This window comes from Vitis riparia, chromosome 8 (genome assembly GCF_004353265.1).
Source record: "Vitis riparia cultivar Riparia Gloire de Montpellier isolate 1030 chromosome 8, EGFV_Vit.rip_1.0, whole genome shotgun sequence".
NCBI classification, from domain to species: Eukaryota; Viridiplantae; Streptophyta; class Magnoliopsida; order Vitales; family Vitaceae; genus Vitis; species Vitis riparia.
This window is the reverse complement of record NC_048438.1, coordinates 19,327,010-19,348,254: the sequence shown is the minus strand read 5'-3', so window position 1 is coordinate 19,348,254 and position 21,245 is coordinate 19,327,010. Positions and strand designations below refer to the sequence as shown.

Below are 21,245 nucleotides of genomic sequence, written 5' to 3'. Positions count from 1 at the left end.
CATAACAAGAAATTCTAAATTTTTTTCTCTCTATTTTTCTCTTTGAATGGTTTTTGGATTTTAACAAAGTATGTTTGGGAAAGTAAATTTTGTTAACCTGTCTTTATGTTTTTAAAATAATTTTTATACATAATATTTATTTTTCATATTTATATAAATATTTTTTAAAATAGTCTTAAAAAAACAAGTGAAACAAGTAAAAAAATGGTCTCTTAGAATTCTCTATTTATTATTTAAATCAATCTTTAAAAAACAAGTGAAACAAACTAAAACATGTTTTCTAAAAATACTTTGTTTATTGTTTAAGAATAGAAAACTATCTTCTTTGCTAAACGTGTTTTCTTTATATTTGTTTTTTTCTAGAAAACAAAAAACTATTTTTTTTAAATAGTCATCGGATCTAATTTTTTAAAGATAAAAATTTTCAAATGTTATAAATGTTAAAAACACTTCATAAAATTACTACCAAACAGACTTTAACTCTTCTTTTGCCAAAGAGTATACATTACACTAAGAGTATGACAATAATTTGTCACCTGTTAAATTGACATTCAACAAGAAAATAGGGCACATGCATTGCAATATTTAATCACAAGTAATGGAATAATTATGATATTAAGATCTTCTTTTAGAGCAGTGAGTCATGAAATTAGACTTTCATGGCATCCAAATTCCAAAGTGATCTACAACAAGCATCAGGATACTTATTATTAAGAAATACAATGGTAAAGCAATCCAGTCATGAGTAAACAGAGTAGTGATCATATCTTTTTGAGTAAGGCAAGAAGCAAGACAGTTGCAGAAGTGACTCCAGGGACTAAAACTTGGTTAGAAATTGCTTTTGGATTTACTGCATTCTTTATAAGTAGCGCCGTTCCTGGAGCAATTAAGATGTAGAAGAAAGAATCCAATGCCCCAGCGTTCGTAAATCCAGCCTTGAAAACCAGATGTCGGAGGATCTCACGGAAACCTTCAGGACTCAGTGTTTCGCCAGGCTTCACATGTGCCTGTCAAACCAATGGTCAATCCCAGAATATCGAGACCCACATATATGCCCTGTTTGATTGCAGGCCCTTGTGCTGCTCTTACTAATTCCCTTTTTCCTATGTTTTCTAGGCAACCAAACAGAGCATTAATGCGTGCTCCAGTAAACCCCTGTGCTGTGACTGACTGATATGATAATCAACAGAGATGCTTACATTAAATAGCCTTTCCATTTCATCAGTATCTGGTATACGGATTTGTGTGTAACCGAATTCACGGTTGATTTTTCTGCCAAAAAAACAAAGGGGAAAGACAGCATTTTTTATTTTATCACTGCACTAGTTTGAAAAAAAAACACACACACAAATACAGATTGAGTTAGAAATTGAAGTGGAGATTCGGAGAAAAGTACTCGACAGTTTTGCATACTGCTTGATAGAACTCGTTACGCTTGTTAATATCTATGTCCTTACAATGCTTGCTGTAGTACTCCTGGATCAATATCCTTTTCTTCTCGTTTCTTCCCGCTTAGACATGGAGAGGTGACATAACTTTTGAGAAATTCAATGATTCAACAAAGCATTAATCAAATACTAAACTGTTTGCTTTGATGGAAGGTCAGAGATGATCATACCAGGAGTTAGTTTCATGAGGGATGCGCCCATCTTCCTCGATCGAAGCTTTGTTCCTATGCGCTTACGATTGGTAAAGGCCAGGCACCATAAACATACGAGTGTTCGAATATTTTTTTATGATGATGTCTATATATATTATATAGACCCATGAGACTTGCATGGTGGGGAGGGTATATTTCATATTGCAGTCAACAAGCAAAGTTTACTCACTTGTGTTTTACCTTTCAGACTATGGAAGGGTTTCCATATGCTCAAGAAATGCATATATGCAATTGAATAAATTTGACGAAATGGGATTTTTTTTTTTTTTTTTTTCTTGGACATAGGTATGTCCAGAATATGGGAAAAAACATTTTAAAATTAAAAATGATTTTAAATTTAAGAATGATTTTAAATTTAAGAATCTCGTTTTTAAATGTTTTAAAACTTTTAATGGGTAGTTTCCAATTATAACTTGCAATTTTAGGAAAAGAATTGATAATGCTTTTCCAATCGTTGATCCCAAAACTTATTTTAAGTCGCTGATATTTTAATTAATGCCTCCCACAGATATAAATGAAAGGTGGAAAATAGTTGATGATAAAAATTTATTGCGTAACTGTTTTTGAAAAGAATTTTGAAAAATAGTTTTTAAAAACATATTTCAAAAACTGTTATTTGATATTTTATAAAATTAAAGTATATTTGGAAATATAAAATGTTTTTGACTTGTTTTTAATAATTTTAAATATGTTTTAAAAATCATTTTTATGTCTAGTGTTTTATTTTTAATTATTTTACATGTTTGTATAATTATTTTTTAAAATAATTTTTAGAAAACAAATAATAATAAAAAATCTCATTAAAAGATGTTCTTCAAAAACACATTATTTTCTGTTTTTAATAATAAAAAATAAAAAACAATTTTTGATTGTCAAACATGTTTTTTTAGTTTTTTGTTTTGGAGAATAGAATAATATTATCGAAAGCAATTACCAAACAAACCCTAAATATTTTTGTTTTTTTCATTTCTATTGAACTTATTCATGATTTCTTACTTCTAAATCATTTCTAAATTTTTCTTAATTGTTTTTCCACTGTTTTTACAACAAGAATAAGTCCTTAAAAATATTTATGTGGTATGTTACATGAATTCAAACAAAATGTATAAAGAAAATTAGAATTGGCTCCGAGCTTTCCTAGAATACTCTTCCATTATCAAATGAGTTTCAAATAAAACAACTTTTTTTAAGTTATGTTTAATTCCTAGAAAGTGTTAAAAGAAAAAAAAATATTAAAGAAAATTATTTTCTCGTTTGTTTATTATATCATGAAAAATACCAAAAAATAATCAAATATAGTTAAAATTAATTAGAAATTTATATATTTTCAAATTATTTAATCTTTATATTGAATAGATAATATAAGTAAAATAAGTTTGAAGTAACATGTAAGAATGATTTATTGACTTTAAATATATTTTTTAAAATTTTTCCTCTCTTTTTTTTTCCTTTTACTTTTCCTCTTTAATATAATTCCCTTGTATTTTCTCTTAAATTTGTTAAGAACCAAAACATAGTCTTAGACTACAAAACATAGTCTTAGACTATGTTTAGTTACTAGAAAATACTAAGGAATGAAAAAAATTGTTAAGAAAAATTATTTTTTCATATTTGGTTTTACCATAAAAAATTACCAAAGGAAGTAAAATATAATTAAAATTAATAAGAAACTTATATATTTTTAAATTATTTAATCTTTAGATAGAAGAGTTAAATAAGTTAAATAAATTTAAAATAATATATAAAAATAATTTATTGACTTCAAATCTATTTTTTATTTTTCTTTACTATTTATTTCCTTCTACGTTTCCTCTCTATTTTCTTTTTATCATATTTTCCCTCAAATTTTTCGGTAACCAAGCAAAGCCTTAGGGTTTGTGATTGACAAGAGATAAGTTGAGTGAAAAAATGAAGAAGAAGACGATGGATCTGACATAAAAAATAAATAAATAAGAACAATGTTTTAGACATTTTTAAAACTGTAGGTGAATGTATTAATAAAAATATTATTTTTAAGTAGATATGTAAATAAGGTAGATGCAAAGATCAATTTATTAATTTTTTCCAATAAATAGTATCCAAAATTCTTAAAAAGGAATTCAAAAAATTTGGTCACTATATCAAGCATTTTTTTGGTCTCATATTGTGGCTTAACCTAATACTTGTCTCTATATGTTTTACTTACTCTTTTGAAACTAACATTCTTAGTTTTAGTGTATTGCTATTTTTAATTTTATAACTATTATTATAATTAATTGTTGGGAAAAAGTGTGTTTGCACGTAGTTATATAAAAGTAATCACAAAACAGAATCCCTTTAAAAATAATTTAAATTTCATGCACTCACCGATCAAATGTAGTACTTATACATTCAAAAATAGTATCTGAATTATCAAAGGTAGCGCCTTTAATTAAAAGGTTTATGAAATGCTAATTATTTTTTTATAGACGTTTAAAATTTGGGTTCCTATTTTATAGTTTTTTTCCATCTGAGTGTATGAAAAGGCACTTTTCCCATTGTTGATAGTATTATTTCTACAATTAATATTACTATTGATATTGTGACTGATTATTTTATTATTGCATTATATTATTATTTTAAGAAAATACAACCATGTCTGCTTGAAAGAAACACTTGAACAATTCAAAACTTGGTCATATTATACATAATACTTGTAGTATTTTTATTCAACACTTATTATAATAAGTTCATTTCAATCATATTAGTTGATACCAATATGTTACTTTTAGCTAAATAAAAAACACTAAGGGCCTGTTTGGTTACTGTTTTTGAAAACTGTTCTGAAAAACAGTTTTTGAGAATAGTTTTTAAGAACAGTTTTTGATGTTTTTAAAAAAAAAATTGTGTTTGGGAACTGAATTTTGAAAAACAGTTTTTGTTCTCAAAAACAAAAAAAACATGTTTGGTTGAGTTAATAAAAAAAGAATTAGAACAAATAAAACAAAAAACACATTTGAAAGATGTTTTTTTTTTCTTTTCTAATTAATAAAATATTTTCTTCAAGTAATTTATATTATAAATTTATAAATAATTTTTAGATATATAGTTCATTTAAATTAAAAAATTATTTATTTTATTAATTTTAAAATAAAAATATATATATATTTAAAATAAATCAAACATAATAAAATCATTTTTATTAATTGGTTTTTATTTAATCTTTAATTTTATTAAAAATTATAGCATATTGGAGATAAAATTGTTCTCGTGGTTTGTTAATTTTTTTTTTTATCTCTACTAAAACTAAAATTCAAAATGCCACCCTCTTCTCTCACTCGGGCATCAAGAAGCCCTTTTCTGAAGTTGCCCTCTCCCTAAAAAAGCCCTCTCACTCTGCCATCAAGAAGCCCTTTTCTGAAGTTGCCCTCCAGCCGAGAAAATCCCTAAAAAAACCCTCTCACTCTGCCATCAAGAAGCCCTTTTCTGAAGTTGCCCTCCAGCCGGAAAAATCCCTAAAAAAAGCCCTTCTCTCACTCTGCCACTCTCAATCCTCGCAGGTACTAATCTAATCGTGTTATTATTATTTTTTTTCAACCTCCGTTTGATTCCCAAGAAAATCCATGCCCCATTCAATTTCCGGGAAAATTCATCCTCGTTTGATTTCCGAGAAAATCCATGCAAAACCCCCAAAGAAAACCAAAAAAATTGATTTTCTTTTGCTCCCTGTGTTTTCTGGATCCGTTTTAGGGGTCTCTTTGCTATTGTGCCATTGGATTTAAATTTCACGAACTTGAATCAAAACCGAGAAACGGGAAAAATCAAGAAGAGGCCACGCGACTGTGCTGGAGAGGAGAAGAGACGAGAACGGGAAGAAAAAAAAAAACACGGAGAACAGATGAGTTTTTTGTTGTTTAATTTTGTTATGTAAACAGTAGAAAAACAGGGAAAACAACATTTTGTTGTTCTCTAAACAGTGTCATTTTGAGAACACGGGGAACAACAAAAACAAAAACGACTCTCTCAACCAAACGAGTTTTTGGTGTTTTTTGTTTTCAAGAACAGAAAACAGTTCTTGAAAACACTAAACAAACAGGCCCTAAATATTTTGACTCTTTTTATTCGGTCAAAAAACAAACACCACCTAAGTCTTTTTATAAATCTCAATAGAACATGGTTTCCAATTTCAAAAACAAAAAAATGCAACAACAACAATAACAACACCATCACAATATCATGTCCTTTTTATTTATAAGGTTAAACATGCTAAACATCATAATTAAAAAAATTTAAAATATATAAATAAATCGGGGCATCAATGTGAGTTTCACCTCTTAACGGGACTCTAAATTGGTTCCAAAAATACACAAACACAGTAGCCCCAAGTAAACATAAAGTAAATAAATTTTTTTCCCCTATACTTCAAAGTGGTTGCCGCGACAAAGCCAAAACAAAAACATTTTTAATGAGATTCTATATGCTTCCAATATTACACCCAAATGACAAAAATCATATCAAACAATTAAAAATAATAATTGACAACATGTTCCACAAAAAATATGAACTTTTTTTTTTCTTCTCAAAATCCCTTTCAATTTGTGGGATCTAATAGGTTGGATCTATACTATTAAAGCCATGAGCAATATAGGTCTAACACAAGTTCTAATTTTTTATTTTTTATTTTAAAAATAAATAAAAAAATCTTTCAACTCTTGATGGATTTCTGGTTGGATTTCTTCAATGACACACATGAGAAAAAGAAGAAACTTTTTGGAGGTTCTTCACTTCATGAATTGAGGTGTCTGTAGTTGAAGAAAAAACAAATTTCTCCTTATCTTTACTGGACACACACGAGAAGAAGAAGCTTTTTGGAGGTTCTTCGTATCACGAACTTAAGACATTTTTTTTTTTTGTCCTTTTGTTTTGGATAGTTGAAAAGTATTCTTGATAATTTTACAATTACACATATGTCCTTTTAGGAATTTTTTAATGTTATTTACATTAAAAAAAACAACATTAATTCTTATGACAAGACATCATATTTTTAGTACATTTGATTTGCCTTGTAAAATTTGTGTTGTATATCTCTTACAATACACTTAGTTGTCTTTTGGACATGCTATGAAAAACATGCATGAATGCTAGATTACACTGAAAAACAAAATAAATTTCTTTCATATGGTGTTGCAAAAAATCATATCTCTTGGAATAAACCTAAGTGAACTGAAATTTTAGGCATACTAAAATTTTTTAATTAGTTTAATTATTTTTATCATCATTTAAAAATGTGATATATTTAAGTGGGTACGATAAAATTAAGAGATGATAATTCAATTTATACTTTTTATTTTTCTTAATTTTACCATTTTTAAGAAAAGGTTATTTAGATTTATGAAATGTAAAAAAGAAAAAAAAAATCAATAAGATAAATTTTAACTAGATATAAAAATAAACTTGTGTAACTAATTTTAAAAAATTTATACTAATATAAGTAAAAAGTCAAAAAAAAAAAAAACTACAAGAAGTTATGAGAAAATAATATTTGAATAAAGATGATAATATAGCGGGTTTTTCAATGTACTCGTCCCACATCTAATAGAAGAGTTTGAGATAAAAATAAATGAATTCAAGACAAGTTTGAGAAAAAATTTTAAATCCTAACATGGATTCAGGGGTAAGTTTAAGTATAACTTTGTCTCGCCCCATTTCAATTATATATAATGTTAAATAAAAAGTTATTTTTTGTTTTTGTTTTTTCAAATTTTTTAACATACATAAAATAATACTTTTCATAAAAAAATATAAATATTTATTTTAATAAAATTTAAAAATTAATTAAATAGAAAATGGGAAGTATGAGAATTTCCTACATCTTCCTTGCCCTTTAATTTTTATTTTTTATTTTTTAGCAAGCATAAGAATATATATAAATACAAAGGAAAGGTTTAGGATATGGGTGATCATCTTGAACTTAACCCATTGTCATTTCTATATTTAAATACTTATTATTGTCAAATATTTTCTTTTAAAATGTCATTAGCATCTATTTTACAAAAAATATTAAAAAAGAGAGAGTGATCTGTATTTCTTTTCTTTTCTTTTTTTAAAAAAAAGATGATTTAAGTGTCACAAATTTCTTCTCATACAAATACAAAATTAGGATTGTTATGTTCTTTTCAAATTACACATCTTTATTAAGAATTTTGTAAGTTTTTAATCTTTTTGGTCCTTATCATTGACTTAAGTAAAAAAAATATTCTTTATATGGCAATGAAAAATTTAAAGAAAAACATTAAAGGAATTTGTTTTAAATACTTTTCTTTTTGGCATCCAATAATATAGGAAAACAATTTTTATTGCCAATCTTTTTTCTCCACTCCTTATTATATATTAAAATAATTATTGATAAATAAACTTCTTAAATTTAATTGAAAATCAAATCTTGACCAAAATTATTCATAATAATTTTTTATTTATTTCAAATGATTATCCTCACACCTCTCCAAAAGGTGTCTTAAATTTATTTCTTATTTTAAATAATATTTTTTTAGAGAAGGTGATCAGAAAAAAGTATGTTTCATACACTAAAAACCATAAATAAGAATATAGGCTTATAAAATACAAAATTTCATGCGTTAATTTAAAAATAATTAATATTTCATAAAAAAATTTATCAAATATATTATTTTTAACTATTCATATGCTATTTTTTAATGATAAATGTATTATCTTTGATCCGTATTTCATGATTATTTTTATATGAGTGCATGAAAATATATTTTTTTGATCAAATATATTGTCTTTAACTATTCAAATACTATTTTTAACGATATAGATAATGTCTTCCACCTGCATTTCATGATTATTTTTAATGATATATGTATTATCTTCTATCATTTTTTCATGATTATTTTTATGTTGGTGTATGAAAATATATTTTTTGTCAAATAAAATATATATATATATATATATATATATATATATATATATATATATATATATATATATTATCAAATATGTTATTTTTAACTATTCTGGTGTTACGGTATTTTTTTAACCCTTATTTTATGATTATTTTTATATGGGTACGTGGAAACGCATGTGTGAAATATGGAACAAAGTGGGATAAATATATATACATATATACATACATAGAAAAGGACAAAGAATAGTTCGTGGCTAACTCTAATGTTAGCCCTTACCTTGAGTGGTCCTGTAAGATGGTTCCAGTGTTCCACGCAGCTGATGTCGTTTTGTAATCGGGAAATGTGCGGAGTTACATGCACCGCTGTCACAAATCCACGAGCCACATCACGTGGGCTTGTTATAATTTACAACCACCAAAAATAATCATCACAATTTACACGTCACTTTCACAAGTTAAGTGCCGGATACGATTCTAACACGAGATCGTATCAGCCTCAACTCTCACTTGCGCGTGTTTCTCACGTACTCTTGCCCGCCGCTCTTTTTCTTTTCTTTTTTCTTTTTCCTTCTATAACTCCAAACTATAAGTCTATAAGTCAAATTAAACTAATTATTATCATCAAAATTTAGATTTTGTCAACTTTTTTAATTAATATAAGAAATCTATTATAAAAGGATGTTATAATTTGAATAACAAATTTTATTTTACAAAATAAATAATAATAATAATTTATAGATAAAACTAATATAATCTATATAAAAAATATAGATTTATTTTATAATTTAAAATTTACTTTTAAATTTGAAATAATAATTTTATTTTTAAAAATATCGAAATTGAAATTTAATTATTAGATTTTTATTTAAAAGACTAATTACCATCTTTTAGCTTTTCTACAAAAGCACATATATATTTATACCATACAAGTTGGATTCATTTTGTTATAATTTTTCCTACTTTTTTTCCAACTATTTACTAAATTGTCATGATTAGGGATTAGGGTTAGGGTTTAAAATTTTAACACCTTTTCTCCCTATATTTCCTACAGAACCAAACAGGAAAAAAAATATAGATAATCCAAAATTACTTAATACCGGTAGGTTGAAAAATCAGGGGTATGAATTAATTAGATATATAAAGTTGTTATAATGTTACAATATGTTTTTAAACACAAATATTTAAAAGTTAAAATTTTTATTTTTTTAGTAAATTATTTTCTTATAACTTTTATTAAAAAAATTTTAAAAATATATGATATTAACTTTATTATATGAACTTCGAAACCAACCTAGTATATATGAAAGATGAAATTATTTTATATTTTATAAGATACTACAAATAACAAAAAAAATTCAAAACAATAATAATGAACCAAGTAAAAAAAAACGATACATTTCATTGGTGTCTAAAAATGACATGAGCTTAATATAAGTAAAAAGTAAATCATAATATATATATATATATATTAGAGAGAAATTAAAATCATAATAGGAGTGAGATTTATTTGTATAGCATCATTTTTTTTGTTCATATTATTATTTTACAAAAATTAAAATTAATTTATTATTCTTAATTTCAAATACAATCCATCTAGACATGGTTTTATGTTTTGTGATATTGTTTAGGGTTTAATACATTTTACCCTTATCGAAGGTTTAATATCCAATTCATTACGATCTAAACTTGTTATATACCAGCACCTTATCTTTTTGTTAGACGAAGTTACTTTTAATGGATTGAAATGTCACGTGTTATGCACGTTACTTTCATCTTCATATTTTGAGTAAGTAAATTTACAAATTTATCCTTAATTAGTTAGTCAGGTGTACAACATATAATATTTTTGTTAATTAAAACTAACTTCATTCAATAAAAAGGGCAAAGTACTGATATTTAAGAAACTTGAAATACAATGTGCTCAATTTTAAATGAGAACAATGGGTAAAACACACGATAAGTTAAATGTTAAAGTGTATTAAACCTTTTTATTTGTTTTTTTAAGATGGGAGAGGAAAATTTATTTCTCTTAAAATGCTTGGAGTTCGGACTTAAATAAACTTAAAATTTAAATGCATATAATTTTTCTTTAAATGTTAGAATACCAAATTTGAAGAGAATGACTAATGCTATTTATCCATTATTTTGAATGAGAAAATGAAAATTAACTTTTGTTTTTAGTATGTTTTCAAAAGTTCTAATATTTTTAGAAAATAATTGAAAAAATCGATTTTAAAACAGGAATAAGACATTTATTTTGAAATAAAACAAGAGATAAAGAAAAATAAATAAATAAAATATTATATTTTAAAAACTTATCTTACTATCTTTGATATATACCGGAAATTATCCTTTTATTATAACTTTTTTTTAAGTATGTTATCAATTTTTGGAAAAATATTCTAATATTTTTAGAAATTATTTGGAAAAATAAATTTCGAAATGGGAACGAGGCCTTTTTGTTTTGGACCTTTTAAAAGCACGTCATACGATCTTAGAAACATACTGAAAATTATCCATTTACTATAATAATCATATATGCATTTCCCGAAATACAGAAGGAATTACGCGCTTTGAAGGGCGCGTGAATAATTCTGTCAGTCGGTATGAGTATGACAGATACTGTAGAAGTTAAAAGTGAATGTGAAAGGCCACGTCACACCTCTACCTCTAGAGAAAACCTGCCTGGTGCCCTTAGCCGTCACCTTCCTGGCTTCCTTTTTATCGCAGCTCGCCATTCATAGCCACTCGTATAGAACAAATCTCAACGTCATTCTTCTTTCCATTTCTAGGGTTTTCAGTCCTGTTTTATCGATCTCTGTATACTTATTTGTTACCAGACTTTTCCCGGTGTCTACATATTCCAGTGCTTTGTTTTCTAGGTATTTTCTCCCCAAACTGCAATGGGGGATAAGGAGAAGCAGGAGAGAGATTCGGAGTTTTTGTTTGTCATTGAGGATGACGGTGGTGATGATGTAGTGAACAGGATTGAGAGTAGTAGCGGTGATGAAGAGGTTGCTGATGGCGACGAAGGTTATACTTCACCTTCTGTCGTTTTCTCTTCGCAGCAATGGCCGCAGAGTTACAGGTAGTTGTTGGAATCCTTTTTCAGTTTTTGGTTTTTCTGCTTGGTTTATGTGAAAACCAAGGAAAATGACAATAAGCAAAAGTTTTGAATTTTATTGTTCATCTTCTCATGGTTTATAAATATATAATGGAAAAATCAATGAAGTGGTAGTTCAGTACGTGTTTTCAGCCTCTCACAAAGAAAAAATAAAGGCCCGTTATGTATTTGATATTTCGTCCGAATGAAAAATTAAATCCAAATAATTAAAATCTGCACAGTTTCTTGGCGACCAAACAGATTATTCAGTTGTTTAAGGTATTTATAATTTTCTTAATAAATGAAAATTTTATTCTTTTAAGTATTGGATGCAATTTATTTATGCAAGAAAAGGAAGACATACGATTGAAAAGCAAAAAGGAAAAAAATGTTTAACCAAAATGCAAATGGTTCCGTTCCTTTTCTGTAGTCACAAACTACATCAATTTCAAATTCATCATTGTAAGTGGAGGTAAACAACATATTCTAAGGGGCCAAAGCAGAGTGACTAAAATGGTTGGAAGCCTTTCATCATCTGGCCATACATGGTTCATATTATTTCAAAATCATTACCAGCAATTTTTTAGGAATTATTGATACAATATCTTATGATGATGATTATGAGCATACACAATTTCTGGGGAAAACACCAACAGTTATGTGGTTTTATCAGTCCCAAGTGTTTGATGGAAGTTTATTAAGGAGAATAGAAATTTTGGTAAGCTTCATGGTCTCTATTTTAAAAATACTTGTTAGATCAGGTCGTTATCCACCTGCATTATGGGAATTTATGGCTAATGTGTACAGGGACTGAAAGAATTGAATGTTCAGAGCCATTGATAGACAAGAAAAATCAAGTGCTTATAATGGTTTTCTTTTTCCCCTTGCAGAGAGACAACTGATTCCTACACAATCGCTGCATCACCAAATTTTGGAATTCTTGGATCTTCACTTGGTCTTAGGCGTTCAAGTCTTGACATCTTTAGCAAGAGTAATTTGGACTTGGATGGAAAAACTCCTTTGCTGACTGAACAAGAAAAAAATTATCAAAAAGAAGACACAGATAGGATCTCAAGGACACAGTTATCATTGTCAGAGAAGGCTTCCTTTCATGAACAACTTAGTGGAGAACTGCCCATTAGTTATGGATGTAGCTTCACTCAGACTGTCTTCAATGGTAATCTTTGTTATTGTAGTTTTGTTGCAAATGACTTTAAAAGGGTATAGGATTTTTGCGAAAACTTGATGTTTGTTTGTTCCATGGTTTCATTGAAGGAATGATCATATGCAAAATTATTTTTCTTTCTGTCGCTTTGATATTCTTTTTGCTATTTATTCAAAAGAAGAGAATTAAAGGTTTGAGTTTTTCCCTGTGTTGCGTTGTGGCTTCATTTGTGGTGATTTCAACAAACCATGTTGTTTTTGGGACAGGGGTAAATGTACTGGCTGGAATTGGACTTCTATCAACACCTTATGCCGTAAAAGAGGCTGGATGGGCAAGTTTGGCTGTTCTGGTTCTTTTTGCAGTTGTGTGTTGTTATACAGCCTCTCTCTTGAGATACTGCCTTGAGAGCAAAGAAGGCATCATCACCTATCCTGACATTGGGGAAGCTGCATTTGGAAGATATGGACGTCTTTTTGTTTCTGTGAGTTGATTGTAGCTTCAAAACATAGCATATTATATTGCTTGTTAGCACTAACCTATGGTTGGTCTACTAAATATATGTTCTCTATGGGTTCAGTGCGAGCACATTATTGCCCTCTAATTTTATATCCAATCTTTGGGCTACTCTAGAAGAAGCCCTAGACATTTTACTCTATGTGCTTTACTCATTCTTGCTATAAGTTTAAAGTGACAATTAGATTATATTGTTACATTTTACTCAGATTGTTCCATGTACTCTATGCAGTTTATAGTAAGGGCCTGATACTAGTTAAAAGAACCTGTATATGTTCGTCTTGCACTATTATTATTATTTTTTTAATAGCTTACATTCAACTTGTACTATGATTAGATCATGTTCCATTTAGAAGTACTGTTAAACATGACCATGTGTTGAATAGAAAAAGAATCCTATACATATATTATTGGTTTTTAGCAAAATCTTTTCTGATACTTGTGCATTTTTTGGGTCTTGTGCAGTTTGTTTTATACACAGAATTATATGTAAGTGAAGCTCTGATTCTGATTCTACACATTGCTTGAACCATATGCTATATGAATACCCAAGCAGAGTCCTGAATTTTATCCTTTTTCCAATGAGTGCAGTCATACTGTGTGGAATTTATTATTTTGGAGGGGGATAATCTGACCAGGCTATTTCCTGGAGCATCCTTGAATTGGGGTGGTTTTCAGCTCGACTCTTTGCACTTCTTCGGGATTTTAACTGCCCTTATTGTTCTACCAACTGTTTGGTTGAGGGATCTCCGGGTGATTTCATGCCTTTCAGGTGTTAAAAACTACTTCTGTGGAGTTTTCAAACTGGGTGATTCAATAGGCAGTTCATCTAAAGTTTTGTTATTTATTTTGCAGCTGGTGGGGTCCTTGCAACAGTGTTGATAGTTGTTTCTGTGATTTTTGTTGGTATAACAGCTGGAATTGGGTTCCATCAAACTGGTAAATTGGTGAACTGGGGTGGTATTCCATTCTCTATTGGTGTATATGGATTTTGCTTTTCTGGGCATACTGTGTTTCCAAATATCTACCAATCAATGGCTGATAAAACAAAATTTAGCAAGGCATTGATAGTAAGGTACATAGACATGATTTTGGTGCATGGTGCTTGTTTTACTTGCCTTTTCTCTCGGGTACTTTACACCTTTCTTGTTATGCAGTGTTCTTTTGTGTGTGATAATATATGGAGGTATTGCAATTGTTGGATTCCTGATGTTTGGCCAAGGTACATTGTCCCAGATTACCCTGAATATTCCAAGGCACGTCTTTGCTTCCAAAATTGCATTATGGACAACAGTAAGTCTGAGTCTTTGGATACTCTTTATGTGCTCAGGTAAATATTCATGTGGTTTCTAAGCTTGCTCATTTTTGCTTTTCTCTACAGGTCATCAACCCATTCACTAAATATCCTTTTCACAGTGAATTCTCTAATATGAAAAATCATGTAGTAGAAGTAATTTTATCACTTTCTGCAGTAATTTTCTTGTTCCCTTAACATGAAACAAATATGCGTTATTGATGAACCCATTGGCAAGAAGTATAGAGGAGCTGCTCCCAGTCAGAATTTCAAATAGTTTCTGGTGTTTTATTCTTCTAAGAACAGCACTGGTCATTTCTTCCGTCTGTGTTGCTTTTCTTCTTCCCTTTTTTGGTAAGTACTGTAATTTGCATTTCAGCAAATGTTTTATCAACTGGAAAGATGAAAAGGTCATTGTGCAGATATTTTATTTTACCATGTGTATAAATTATTGAAAGTTAGAATAAGTTACGGGATTAGGCTAAGGCTGCTTCAAGCATCCATTGTAACATGACCAAATTCCAATGCTTGTAAAACTGAATGAACCCAATTTCTTATTGTTTCTGATTGCAGGTCTTGTGATGTCTTTAATCGGTTCTCTTCTCAGTGTACTAGTGGTAAGAACGGATCCCCATTCAATTTATTCATACTCTTCACTCCATGATTTGGACAGCCATGCCATGAATCCTTAATACAATTGCTTGTCATTCTCACATTGTACAGAATGATATGCTAAAGGCTATTTCAATTGCTTTGTTTCTTTCTGTCTCTGAACTACATTTCCCTTGAAAATTGATATTTCAGTCTGTGATAATTCCGACTTTATGTTACCTACGAATTATGGGGAAGAAGGCAACAAAAGCACAGGTACAAAAATTCAGCTTCCTACCAGATTTTTCTCCTCCAGCTTGAAAATGAAAAAGAGAAAATAAAATAAAAAATATGATTTGCCGTTATGTCAGACATTAATTTCCTTTACTGTACTGCAATTCCACTCTGATAATGGTGTGTATTTATATGGTTAGCAGGTCCGTAAGGGTTAATTTATCAACATGTTCAATCCTTTTTCCCTTCTCTTTTAATAACAGAATTGTTTTGACGCATTCAGGTTATAGTGAGCAGTGGAGTTGCTGCTTTGGGCGTCATTTGTGCAATCCTGGGAACGTATTCATCGCTATCACAAATCGCGAGGCAGTACTAAGATACTCTTTCCATTTCCATCATGCACCCAATTAGAGAACGGAGTGGTTGAAGAGAACAGAGTGATTGAAGAGGACAGAGTGAGTAAACCTCTTAGAAAATGTTTCTTTATATTTGGGTAACAGTACACTGACTTGTGTAAGTGTAACTACGTAACGAAATTTTACAAGTTTCTCTACTTATATATAAACTGTTATAACAAAATAAATCAAATGAACAAAGTGCTGAAGCTATATTCTAACATCCCCAACACTCAAGGGTTGGGAAGAACTGCAAGCTTGGATAGAAGGCTTAAAAACCGTTGAGTAGGAAGAGGCTTAGTCATAGCATCTGCCAACTGATGGTCAAAAGGTGTGAATTTGATATTCAACAATCGTGAATGCAGAATAGGATTCACAGTTAAGTAGGCTGTGCTTAAATTGTCACACAATATAGTAGGTGTATGGAATAGGGAACCTTGAGTTCATGAAGTAAGAATTGAATCCAGATTAATTTGGAAGTAGCATTGGCAATGACTCGGTATTCAGTCTCAATGCCAGACCTTGAGACTACCTTTTGTTTACTAGCAGACGAAGAGACTAAGATGTTATCAAAGAAGACACAATAACCACCAGTGCGTTTACAATCATTAGGACAACTAGCCCAACCAACATCAGAATAAGAAAAAGATCCAAAGATGAGGCAACATGAAAGGTGAGACCAGGAAATGAAGATCCTTTGAGATATTGAAGAAGTCTTTTAATAGCTTGCCAGTGAGGCATACGCATAACTTGTTGACAACAAAGAAAATATTCAAACGAGTAACAAGAAGACTTCTATATGGAGTAGGATTCGAGAGAGGGCTACCATCTTTAAGAGAAAGTAATGGACCAGAGGTATAACAACAGGTTTGATGATATTATGAAGTAGTTGACAAACCCACTTACAACCGATGATATTAACATAAGGAGGTGTCGAGACAATGTCCAGGTATCATTTTTCAAAAAGAGCCTAAAACTCATTACTCATGGCTTGTTGCCAGTAAGAACTTTGAGCTCCTTCTTTATAGGATATGGTTCAATTATAGCAGAAGAATTGGCAAAGAATGCTTTGGGTCTGGAGTGGTCGGTCTGGGATTCAATAGATGTAGAACAAGAAGTGTTAGATGGAAAGGTTAATGGAAAATCAAATTCATGGATATAACATGACCAGAGATATAAATTTGGTCAGTATTAATATTGAGATAAAGAAAACCTCACATTCCTCTAAAAGAATTTATTAATTAATCAATCAATAATAATATTTTAAGAACAATGACAATGATAGACAGGAAACAAACTTATTAATTAATCAATCAATAATATTATTTTAAGAACATTGAAAATGATAGACACGAAACAAACAATCAAAATATAAAAAGGAATATCACATATTTCTCCAATTCTAACCTTCTTCATAGATAGATATTAGTGGATTTCACAAAAAAAGAAAAAAAAAATTATAGGTTTTGTCACATCAAATTGTTTTACTTGAATATAAATTTTGTCCCTAATTCCAAGTAAGACAAAGTTTTCAATTCATCTTTCACAAAAAATATAGGTTTTGTCACATCAAATTATTTCACTTGAATATAAATTTTGTCCACGGAATTTTCAATTCCTCTTTCACCAAAAAATATAGGTTTTGTCACATCAAATTGTTTCACTTGAATATAAATTTTATCCACAGAATTTTCTATTCCTCTTTCATGAAATATAGGTTTTGTCACATCAAAATGTTTCACTTGAATATAAATTTTGTCCCTAATTCCAAGTAAGACATAAATTTCAATTCCTCTTCATATTAGTTTTATTGACTTTGCAAATCTTATCCATGACTCCAAAATTATGGGAAAGATAAAATTTTTAATTTCTTTTTATATAAGTTTATTATATTTCCATCGAATTTCTTCTTTATCAAATTTAATTGATGTGACATTTTCAACTCTCGTCTTTTTTCCTTACTTAATAAGCAATATTTGAAAATTTTAAAAGAATAAAAACTTTATTAATAAAAAACATTGTACAATACTTTACAAACTTTCAAGTGCTTTGTAAATAGGAAGATGACCTATTTATTGTCATCAACATAACTCTAAACTCATTTTCCTCGCAACTCTAAAATTCTCTAATATATATAAGTTGTGTACAAGAATTCACAAGAACTCTTAGGAATTATTCACACATTTTATTACTTCTCATTTAATTTTTGAAATTCTAAAAAGTTTATACTCTCTGATCTATGGTATCTTAAATATATTATGACAAAAGGTGATTTCAACAGGTCGTAAGAATCAATTTCTTGTTTCATAATATTTGAGAATAATTTTTTGCAAAATAAGAGTATTATTGGATAAAAAAGTATGCGTTTGATAAAATTAATCATTTGAAATGATATATAATGAATTATTTGATAAATAATTCTTTTAAAAATCACTTCTAAAAATAAAATAAAAAAATACTCTCAAATGAGCTTAAATTATTCCATGATAAAAAAAATAAAAAATAAAAAATGACTAACAACATTTGTACAAAAATCATTCTGAAAGTCTAAGTCTAACCTGTTTTTATAAATTATATATGAATTAAAAGAATGAAATTAACCCTTACTATTAATTTTAAATGGATCCACTCGCTTAAAGCTCTTCCCCAAACTTAAGCTTAAATGAGTTGCATTTTTTATGTTCCTTTTTAGCTACTATTCCTATAGTTAGAATGGCTAGATTTTGGCATTAATTTATTTAAAAAATGAGTTGTGCATTTTAATCTAATATTCTTTCTCTAAATTCCTTAAATTATACCATAATAGTTCTTGTCCTTAAATGCCCATATTTTTTCATTAATTTATTGCAGAAAAAAGTGTTGTACTTTTTTTGTCTAACAGTTGAAAAAAATAATTAGTAAAATATCATATTTTGGAAAATATTTTTAATTTTAGAAAATATTTTTAAAATTATCATAGTTTTAGCCATATAAAAAAAGTAATACAATAGAATAAATGAGTTTTCCCTTTTCATATCATTTCTTATAAATATATTCTTAAAAGCAAGATAATTTCCAAAAAAAAATTCTACAATTTCCCAAAAAAAAAAAAAAAAATCACAAAAATTATTTCTTTGAAGAGACATTTGCTTCTTAAAATTTAGCTATCCAAAATCTTTTTTTCAAGAGACATTTTCCTCAAAATTTTTTAAGAAAATAAATTTTTTTATTGTTGTAACTAATAATATATTTTTAAAATCATTGAATTATTTGAAACTTGTATATCATGGAATTAATTAATTTTATTTAAATTAGATATTAATTCTACAATTTCCCAAAAAAAAAAATCACAAAAATTATTTCTTTGAAGAGACATTTGCTTCTTAAAATTTAGCTATCCAAAATCTTTTTTTCAAGAGACATTTTCCTCGAATTTTTTTAAGAAAATAATTTTTTTATTGTTGTAACTAATAATATATTTTTATACTTATTGAATTATTTGAAACTTGTATATTATGGAATTAATTAATTTTATTTAAATTCGATATTGATTAAAAAATATTTTAGATGTCTTTAAAATTAATTTAATTAATTATTTCTAAAAAGAAAAACTAATTTAATTTTCTATTATTTTTTTCCTTTTAAAGACAAATAATAAATACCAATTGCTATTAGTTTTATTGAAATTGTAAAAAAATCCAATAAATATAAGAAAAGATTATTAATTCTTTTTGAAGATAAAATTAAATAGGGAAGAAAAAAGTATCCTTTCAATTGAAATTTAATTTTTTTATCTAAAAAATGTTTTTTAATAATGTAAAAAAATAAATAGAAAAATTAAAATACTTAATTGATTTTTAAAATAAAATTTAAAATTAAGTGAATGTTATTATGAAAATTGTTGTATATAGTAAAATTTTACATTTTATTATAAATATATAATTTATAATTATGTACATTTTTTAGAAAATAATTCACATGTTGTATTTTCCCAATAGATATGCAATGTTATCATTTTTAATTAAAAAAAAAATCATTTATAAAACAAATTCAATCTCCAAATTAAGTACCACAAAGTTATAGATTTCATACACGAAAAAAAATACTAGTGCATAGGTAACTCACCAAGACTAATGAAGCCTTTAATTGTGGCTCCCATGAAATTAATAAACCATAATTTCATAATAAATTGATCACTCCACTAAAGTCAATCAATTACACTCCACTAATCAAATATAGCTACATGAAGCCGATAATTATCCCATGACTTACTAATCCTTGTTTTTGTTCCCCATGAACCTAATTTAATTGGCATGTGATATCTACTAACAAATTATATCTTTAACCTTTGAATTATAAATTCACATTTGTCATAATCGATGTCGTTACATCTTAGAAGGATAAAGTATCAATTCCACTAATTAAATGAAATTACCCTATCCAATAATTTACCTTGATAATGCATCTTAGAATTATTCAAAGGGGGTATATTATCTATTATGGTATATTATGATGTCATCTTGATTATAGAGGGGTTACATACTCAGTCATTCAGTAATCACCTAAGATCACAAAAATATATAACCTCTATGTTGGTCTCACTCATATATGATACAAAGTGATCACTAACCCAAACATTAGCTTAAATACCCCTTAAGGTTAGGAACTCTTATAAGACGGTAATTAAGATAACAAGTCACTCATATAGCAATATATTTTTCCTTCCCAATAATTCCTTGATTCGGTAGATTATGGCACTAGCAAAACAATAACATAGATTCAATTTCATCATAAACTTCCTTAACCAAACAACTTCTTTAGCAATTTCATATTTGACTTTCTTTCATTGTGGAGTCAATAACGATTACTTACTCCAACTAAGTGGCAAGGATTTTGAATAATTAGTATTTCACTTTGGCCATTTCACTTAATTAGTATTTGACTTTGCCAAACGTTACCTAAAATTCGAATTTTTCCCTAAATAGGACCTAATTATGCCCACATCATGGCATTAAAACAGTTTTTAAAAATTGCAAAAACAATTTTTTGAAACAAAAAAAATGAAACAGCAAAGCACATGTTTTGATTTAGAAATATGCTTTGCAATTTGCATAAAACAAAACTGTGGCCATGCTTATGTGGTGCCATGACAATGGGGACCCTGTAGACACTGTGGTGCCACGTCAATGTTGTGTCACATGTGGACATCGATTTCATTAATTTGATATTTTAAAAAGTAAAAGAAAATAAATAAAAAGCCTTAAATTTAAACCAACAGAAAAAGGGAAAGTAAAGAAAAAAATAAAAATTATTTATTAATGAAAAAAAAAAAAAAGAGGGATGAAAAGCAGGGAGGTGGATGGTTGGCAAAAGAAGAGAGAGTGATATAAATGCGGAGAGAGAGTGCTATAAATGCGGGGAGCGATAA

The 21,245-nt window shown here is 28.1% G+C and overlaps 2 protein-coding genes across 3 annotated transcripts; one reads left to right on the top strand and one right to left on the bottom strand.

Annotated features, from left to right (window-relative positions):
• Window positions 1-589: 589 nt before the first annotated feature.
• Window positions 590-1,712, bottom strand: LOC117920992. The gene is made up of 4 exons (XM_034838729.1): window positions 1,619-1,712; window positions 1,397-1,511; window positions 1,200-1,272; window positions 590-1,007 (listed from the first exon to the last, which is right to left on the bottom strand). The coding sequence occupies exons 1-4, from the start codon at window positions 1,647-1,649 to the stop codon at window positions 762-764; spliced, it is 465 nt and encodes a 154-aa protein (XP_034694620.1). The 5' UTR covers window positions 1,650-1,712; the 3' UTR covers window positions 590-761.
• A 9,530-nt stretch (window positions 1,713-11,242) lies between these two features.
• On the top strand, window positions 11,243-16,061 carry LOC117921345 (amino acid transporter AVT1A). 2 transcript variants are annotated; one of them, XM_034839217.1, is made up of 12 exons: window positions 11,244-11,631; window positions 12,537-12,823; window positions 13,078-13,292; window positions 13,790-13,813; window positions 13,916-14,096; window positions 14,180-14,399; window positions 14,482-14,617; window positions 14,706-14,725; window positions 14,827-14,972; window positions 15,192-15,235; window positions 15,423-15,485; window positions 15,727-16,061. In XM_034839217.1, exons 1-12 carry the CDS (start codon window positions 11,447-11,449, stop codon window positions 15,817-15,819), a joined length of 1,614 nt encoding a protein of 537 aa, XP_034695108.1. In that variant the 5' UTR covers window positions 11,244-11,446; the 3' UTR covers window positions 15,820-16,061. The 2 variants fall into 2 exon arrangements, with proteins under 2 accessions (XP_034695109.1, XP_034695108.1); XM_034839218.1 differs by lacking the exon at window positions 13,790-13,813 and having other exon boundaries at window positions 11,243-11,631.
• Window positions 16,062-21,245: the final 5,184 nt, after the last annotated feature.

What these genes read in the sequence shown, in the direction of transcription:
- LOC117920992 (XM_034838729.1), bottom strand. Translation starts at nt 1,649, where the DNA reads ATGGGCGCATCCCTCATGAAACTAACTCCTG. An exon ending in CCTCATGAAACTAACTCCTG is followed by an intron (nt 1,512 to 1,618) that starts GTATGATCATCT and finishes TCCATGTCTAAG; the next exon opens with CGGGAAGAAACGAGAAGAAA. An exon ending in GCAGTATGCAAAACTGTCGA is followed by an intron (nt 1,273 to 1,396) that starts GTACTTTTCTCC and finishes TTTTTTTGGCAG; the next exon opens with AAAAATCAACCGTGAATTCG.
- LOC117921345 (XM_034839217.1), top strand. Translation starts at nt 11,447, where the DNA reads ATGGGGGATAAGGAGAAGCAGGAGAGAGATTCGGAGTTTTTGTTTGTC. An exon ending in CAATGGCCGCAGAGTTACAG is followed by an intron (nt 11,632 to 12,536) that starts GTAGTTGTTGGA and finishes TTCCCCTTGCAG; the next exon opens with AGAGACAACTGATTCCTACA. An exon ending in CTCTTCTCAGTGTACTAGTG is followed by an intron (nt 15,236 to 15,422) that starts GTAAGAACGGAT and finishes TTGATATTTCAG; the next exon opens with TCTGTGATAATTCCGACTTT.